Source organism: Lichenostomus cassidix, chromosome 4 (genome assembly GCF_008360975.1).
Source record: "Lichenostomus cassidix isolate B80296 chromosome 4, HeHo_3.0, whole genome shotgun sequence".
In the NCBI taxonomy this organism is placed as follows: Eukaryota; Metazoa; Chordata; class Aves; order Passeriformes; family Meliphagidae; genus Lichenostomus; species Lichenostomus cassidix.
Genome location: NC_139484.1, coordinates 30314431 through 30322388, shown reverse-complemented (window position 1 = coordinate 30322388; position 7958 = coordinate 30314431). Strand labels below are relative to the sequence as shown.

General features: G+C 39.1%; 1 protein-coding gene across 4 annotated transcripts in view; it reads right to left on the bottom strand.

The window, feature by feature from the left end:
* Positions 1-543: 543 nt before the first annotated feature.
* Positions 544-7958, bottom strand: part of GLRB (glycine receptor beta) — a 49593-nt gene continuing 42178 nt past the window's right edge. For all 4 annotated transcript variants that reach the window (XM_085058575.1, XM_085058576.1, XM_085058574.1 and 1 more), the window contains one exon: positions 544-3248. In XM_085058575.1, the coding sequence (XP_084914701.1) occupies positions 2952-3248 (297 nt within the window). In that variant the 3' untranslated portion in view covers positions 544-2951. The remainder of the gene's footprint in view (positions 3249-7958) is intronic.

The following is a 7958-nucleotide window of genomic DNA, read 5'->3' as shown; positions in this document are numbered from 1 at the left end:
TTATGCCCCTTTATTTTTAATTTAATAATTTTTTTTCCTTTCATATTATGATCAATTAAGATCCTATATTTCCTATAGAGTTTTATATCTGCACCTTATTCTGGAAGTCAGTCAACAGGATGAATTTTACAACTAGAGGGTGCTGGTGGACCATAATGTGAGATGGTATGCAAAACTCTTGATGACCTTTAGTGGAAAGAAGAAAAATAAAATAAATCAATTATTACTGCTCAGTAGGACAAGCTAATATATTCCAAGGTAATACAAATATGGCAATATTATCTAGTGTAAGTAAAAAGAAAATTAATACTTTATAGCTGATACTGGTTCATTTTAAATTTGGTTTCAAATTTGCTGTTAAACTTTGCTTCTGGCCTTAGTTTTTGTGCTGTAATGAACGAAAAGCCTTTATCTGAACAATATGCATTCCTTTTGCTTCCCTTTGTGTGAGTTGGAAAGCAATTACAGTGTATTATTGATTAAATGTTTTATGATAAAACACAAAAGCCGTCAAGTAAGCAGGAAAGCAAGAAGGAACAAAGATTAATTTAACAATAAAATCTATAATTGAGATTTTACAGATAGAATGTGGACATTAATTACAGATAAATCATTTAATAAGAGTTCTAACAAGAAAATTATCTTCCAAAATTCATATAATTTCCAACACAAGGTAATTATTTTTTTGCCTTCTAGTACTGTAAGAAAAAATACAAGTATGAGAATAAATAATGTCTATAAATATATCATTCTGTATGTATAAAAGTTCCCCCTCCCTTCTTTCCTCTCTTTCACTTATCCTTATTGCTTCTTAGTCTCTGATAATTCTGCAATTACCTCCAACTAACAGAAATATTAAAACTTTGAACTACACCTTAAAGATATCATTTCCCTAAGCCCCCATTCAACACAGCTCAACACCATCTGGGATTTGCCTTCCATTTCTTTGGATCAGAAAGAAATCCAAAGGACACACTGTGGCTGCCTGGAAGAGCAGCTGCCTGAAACCTCCGTGAGAGAGTGGCCAGGAAGCTGGTGGAGTGCAGTGACCATCCTGTGAAGAGCAGATCTCCTCAACCCCAACAGGAATCATCGCAGCCAGACCGTTGATCACAAAGTGGCAGTGGCTCAACAAAGCCCTGGGCATGCAGGTACACCAGAGGTCCAGTGAAGCCAATGTGGCACACCATTTCTCTTCTTATATTCCCATTTTTGAGCAGGATAGCTGTATGTGGGCAACATTCTCGTGGTGGACAACTTCCAAGTGATCCAACAATCCACTTGTGGCCTGCATTGACTTAACACACCCTGGGCATACCAGAAACACAGCACAACAGGGGGACTGTTTGCTTCCACACTATGGAAGGCTTCATGTATTTAAACCTGTCCCTTCCTAGCCTCTGAGGGGCCAATAGTCTAGATTTCCTTTTATGAATTGCAAAGTTAGTGAGAACTGCCTTATTTTTGTATTGAAACTAGCTGTGGTGCCCCAGCTTTACAAGCAGAGCTGTGTTTGTGTATGGCATGTTCTCATGGGCTGAGGCCAAGTCCCTGTTCTCAGGAAACACACTCTATTCAGATGCCAACCTACACGCAGCTCTCTTTTGGCTGCATTTCTTCTCATGACTTGCCCTCATGAAGAGATGTACCCTAGTGTCCACAGGAGACCACAGCTCCTGCCCTATGCACACCAAGGAGCTCATGTTTAGGTAGTCTCCATGCCATAGTGTTTCCTCTGGAAAACGGAAAGAGTCTCCTATCAGAACTGTTTCATGCATAGGACCTTATTCTCCAAAACATAGCAGCCAAATCAATGAGTTGGTGAGGGCAGCCATTAATTAACACATAGGCACACCAGGGCTCATGAGAGTCTCAGCCCCTTGGACCTTCGGACACATTTTCATTCCTACTGGTGGCTACGTGCTAGCTAGCACGCAAACAGAAAAGGTATAATTAGTAGGGAAAATGGGATTTCATCTTGACAACTGGATGGCTTAAAATGAAAGCTTTCAAGAGGATAAACAAAACAAATCAAATAAGAAGTGTCCAATGCAACAACAAAAAAATTGTGACTTACATACTGCAGGCGTGCCAGATGCTATACAAGTTGAGCCAGAGGACAAAGTAATGTAAAAAGGTATAACAAACCTGTTACTGAGCTGCATCTTGTGATGCCTCTTCAAAACTCCTGATAATCTAGAAAGTGGCCGGTTTGTTTTTTATGTACTGTATCTAGTTTGTGTCCAAGAAAACAGAAGTTAAAATTGGGCTCAATGTTTTACTGTCAGCATATTCTAACACACTTAAATATGCCTGATTCATGGACACAATTGTTGGGGCTTTTTTCCTAAATGAGCTGATTTTACAAAATTCGTAGTTCTCTGATCTTTATTTTTCCACATAGACAAGATCTGCTTATTTGATGCTGCCTTCACTCACAAAGTCTAAATAATAATGATTACACCTTAGATTTTCTTCAACAGTGCCAGCTGAAATTATACAAGGACAAGATGTTTGGTGGGTGGTTTTTTTTCCTCTGGAATTCAGCAGAAAAGCTGTTAGATACTACATATACTAGAATACTGATTTTAATAATACTCAACGTGCACATCAGTTTCATTGTCAGAAACACTTTAAATTTCTGTATGTTACTAATAACTGAGGAGCGTTATTCAGCTTTACAATGTAGTAGGCATTGTCCTTCATATATATTCCTAAAGCAGGATGTAAGCTGTACATTTATATACAAAGTTGGTCAGAGCACAGACATTGCAGTGTCATGCTTTCATTCAAATTTCAGATGCCATATGTTCAGTACAATTGCACGGCATCAAGATGCAACATATTGCTTTGCAAATGCAAATAATTTCATACAGTGGCCTTCATGACTGGGAAGGGATAATGAAATGGGCTATATTTTACACATATGAAAAAAATAAATAAAAGATTTATCATAAATATATGGACCAGTATATGACATTGAAGAACAAGAAGCAAAAAGGAAACAGTGCTCTTGCATAAAGATCGATTCTCTTTGCTGCTGACGGAATGACAGGCTTGGGAGGAGGAGGCTTCTTGTTGTTCTTGGCTTGAGATTTCCCGAGCCCATTGTTCACTTCAATGGGCTTCCCATAACAGTCATAGTTTGATAATTCAAAATCTCTTGGCAAGCTTCCAACGATGCTGAAATCATTGGATCTCAGATCAGATTTCGAAGTGCAAACTTTTTTGCATCTGGTCTCACCAACCTATGAAATAAAGAGTGAGGGGAATCATGATCTACTCACCATAACTCATTAGCAAACTTCATGCAGCTGCTAAAGAACACCGCAAACAAACATATAGGAAATTACTTGTTGATAGGGATACATTACATCAGACTAATTTGTGGAATGGTTATGTTATAAAGTACTTAAGGATGATCAGTCAATCACATAAACTAATCCAAACATTCATAATTGTGTAATTTTTCATGCACAAGGTGCCTCATGCTCTGCAATCTGCTATAGTTAGACTCCTTCATTTTAAGATGATAGTAGGGGAGAGAATATTTCTGTAGGGAGTATTTTTGGATATTGGTTCTGTGCTGATGAACCTGCAGGCCACATACTATTTAATACCTGCATTTTTCTGAGCTCTGAAAGCCATATTAAGAATTGACACTAAAATTCAATGTTTGATGCAATTAATTTCAGTCTGTTCTGGTTCTAAAGAGCTGCCAGGTCAGGATCCTATACCTCATCCTAGGGTGACCACCTTGCATTGGGAGCAGCATTTCGTTTGTACCTGCAGAGCTTGGTGCCTCTCTAAATATAAGTAACACAGATGTAACACTGTTCTCAGCACTAGAGAAGTATTTCACTGGGAAATCTAAATCCAACAACAGAATTCCTGTGTTTCCTACAGCTCCTTTAGCGATCTTGGGGAACAAGCAATAGTTTTTTGTGGGGAAAAAGATTCCTATATTTCCTTCCTTGGATTTTATGAAGTTTTTATTTCAGATTCAACAAATCTCTAGGACAACCAACCCCACACTGTTCAGGGAGCTTGGAGTGACTTAGAAACTACTTGCCAGGCACTGTACTTTGTGACTTGGGAGGGTAAACCTCTCCCAAACTTCCACTTCAATTGGACTACTCAGGAAAGCAGGGAAAAAAAAAAGAAAAAAAAAGAACACATACTATGAATTTGTTCACATATATAACCAGAGTGTTAGTTGAAAAAATGCTTGTTCACAAACCAAGCTTTACACATGAGCAACTGATTTAAATGGAAGTTTCACTGAGGCTTCCTGGAGCCACTGGTCCACTAGAACTTGGTTATTCCAAAAGCTGCCTGTCCCTTCTTCCCTTTAGTCTGTCTCTTCTCCACAACGTCTTCAAGTATTTTACCCTCATCTCTTTCCACCTCTGATTTCCTGCAGTCTTGGGGTGATAATTTGGGATATTTGTATGGTCATATTTTGTAACTACTAAAATAATAATAGTTTAAGACAGTACCAGGTTTATGCATGAATTAAAAACATTCTGAAAAATATTATTAGCTTCTCTGTGACAATTGACAAGTTATTGTGCATGGAAAGAACTGAGGCAGTCAGTAAGACACCTCAACTTTGACTGGGGCTTTTACTCCTGTTATTGACAATGTTGATTCTAGTGCAAGGTGGAAGAGAAGAATGTGGCACTATTCCTTCTGCAAACAGTGGATACACCTCCCCAAATCTGCAAGACTTATGTTTCTCATGAAAGCAGTAAATTTTGAAACCAATACACTTAAAAGGAGGTGCAGGTTTGTCCTGGTTCCAGCCAGAACAGGGTTAATTTTTGCAGCAGCTGGGAGGAGGCATGGCCAGGGCACAGAGGTTATTCTATACCACCTCATGCCATTGCCAGGGCTGGGGAAAGGGATTCTCTTCTGGAGCAAAGAGGTTCCTTCTGGTTGACAAAACATGACAGTGGGAGCCATCTGGTGTTATCTACTGTCAGGGAACTTTTCCGTGTGAAACATTTATTCTCTTACACCTTTCATTATTAATATTGTTGGTGTTATCTGTTTATTTTCTTATCTCATTGCTGTTTCCAGTAAATTTTTCTTATCTCAATCCATGGTCTTTTGTTCCTCCACTTGGAGTGAAGAGGTGGAGCAGTGCATGGTTTTACTGGGAGTACTAAACTGAAGAATATCATTCCTCAACCATGACAAAATGAAGGTTCCAGGTCATAAAAAGGAAAAACAAGGTAGCTATTTCCTAATGGTAGGAAAAACTATATATACAAATTTCTTGTAGCAGTCTTCAAAGACCTGACAGATTAGGACAGTGTTCATTAATGGAGAAGCAGGGGCAAACTGTCTGGTAAGGTGGTGACTAAGACACAGATAAACATGATTATGTGTCCCTGGGTGACATGATGCTCTTATTCACTGATCCAAGACATTCCTTCCAATCAGATCATACCCAGTGGCATAGGTAATAAAGATACAAAGCAGACCCTTGTGCAATGAAAAGGGAACTTGCAGGACAGGGGTGCATGTTAGCTGAAGAGTCACAGGAATATTACTTTTTTTCACGATCAAACCTAGTTCAGATTTAGTAAGGCTACTACAAGAAATAGAAACATGTATGAAATTATAAGCCTCCTTTTGGATTTGAAAACTTGTAGTCCATTCCTCATACTACCAGCAATACATTGTAAAATCCAGTGACACTAATTGTAGCCTAAGTTCTCTCATTTACAGCACAGAATATTCCTGCTCCAACTGCAGTATCTAGAGTGCTCCCCCAAAGGCTGTTATAAGTCAGTTCTCATTCCCATTCCCATTCAGGACTGAGAGTGGATTCTAGGTCACCTCTGCCTTATGAGCAGAGAACTGTTCACAGCATATTCACACAGAGCTCTGCTTAGTTTAGTGTCAGCTGGAGTACTGATTTATCAGGGTGACACAATTTTCCTTGTACGAGCAACCTGGCCCAAATTTTTCTTTAATAAGTATATGTTAACTTTGAAAATAATTGCATCCATTCCCTTGGCTCTGACATTCTTCTATTTACTACAGTCAGCTGCTGCCTAAATCTAATTTTAAATTTCATCTCATACAGCTCTTCAACTCTCCAGTGTTTCTGTAGTTTTAATCTAAATTCACTCCAGTTGACCTACACCTTTCCCTAAACAATGTGAGCTAATATAAAGTATGCATAATATGCATAATTATGTGCTTTTTATTAATTTCATTTTGTTTTGTGCTAGAAGTCTAACAATAATCCTAACAATGCCTCTGCTCTTCCTCATTTACCACATTTAGTGCACAAAACACTTACCAAAGGCTACAGGAACCTTTCCTGTAAAAAAGGATTCTGCAGGACTTGATTTTAGAGTACTACACTGAAGATGTGCCAAGAAAAGCAAAATGTTGTTAAACGCTACATCCCTTTGACTTCATCCAGACACAGAAAATATTTGATATCATTTGCCTTATCCTGCCCCAGCATCATGACCTGTGGGCCAGACCCAACCTGCAGGATGCTCCACCTGATTTATGGTTTTTCCTCAGCACAGAGTGGGCAGCAGCTGTTTAGGAAGGGAAGGCTTCTGGGATAGTGTAGGGCCACCCTAGATTCTCAAGGGATCTGGGCAGCCACTCCTTGTCCCTCTGGTACAGAGGTGGGGGGGCCAAGGAGAGCACAGGAGGGTGACTGCTCTTGGGGCTTGGCCCAAAACACAGATGTAGTTCCCTGTTTCTTCCAGGACTGGACCACCTTGTCTAGGTTTGGTATGATGGACAGGACACCTGTCTTTTGATGGACAGCTCAGAAGTACCTAAAAATGACTCCTAGACTCCAGAAGGCCCCTTGTGGTGATTCATTCTCACCTTTTACAAAATTCAGGCTGACTGGTGCTCACTGTCAAGCTCAGCACTTGCTGCTGCTCCAGAGCTGCAGCGTGTGTGCCTCTGCAGGAAGCCTTTGGTTGCAGAGTTAGGGGAATAATGTGAGCAGAAAATGGGGAATGAGAAAAAAGAATAAGTGCTGCCTGTGCATGCAGACTGGCAGGGAGGAGTGATTAACTCCCCATCTCGGCCTCCACTGCTTCTGGTGCTCCTCCTCACTTTCCACATTTACTGCCCAAACTGGTTACACTATATTTTCCTTTAAAAACATCCAGGATGGAGACTATTTTCCATGATCTTGTTCCCCACAAACATATGTACCTTATTTCTAACCTGAATTTATTTGGCTTGAATATTCAGACATGAGGCATGACTGTAGTTAGTCTGATTAACTGCTGGTACTTAGAGATGGTAACAAATCTAACCTTGATTTTGCATCATTCAGATGATGTAACCAGGCTGACATACGAAGCCAAGAAAAATGTTTTTCAGAGTTTCTTACCTTCGCACCACTACCTCTGTCAGCCTAATTGATAATACTTAAAAAAGTTATATTCAGTTTGATTAAATCAATTAACAGACAGATCAACTTTTATTTCACTGACCCATTTATTAGCTAACATGGGGGTGAATTATGAATAATATTAAAGATAATTAATACTTAAAACCAATAATTATTAGTCAGTGCCCTGTAAGCTATGCAATATTCTCCACTGATTGATGTCAGGCTTATAATTATTCATGTTATGCCACTCAGCTTTTAAAAGTACTGGCACGAAGTTAGCTTCTTGCTGCATTTTGGAACCCTCCCAGTTTCAAAGGATTTATTAAAAAATCAACATTAATGTTCTACAGCACTCACGGACCAGCTCTGTGAAAAATCCTAAATGCAACTTCAGCTGAAATCTTGACTTTAAAATGTCTAACTTCAATACATACTGTTTAACATTCTCGTTAGCTACTGTGAATGAGAGCTATTTCATCCTCAGATTGAATATATCTGGCTTTTTCCCAAACACAGAGCAGAATTTTTGTTCAATACTTCCCTTTTCAGCTAATTCTTGATACTTACA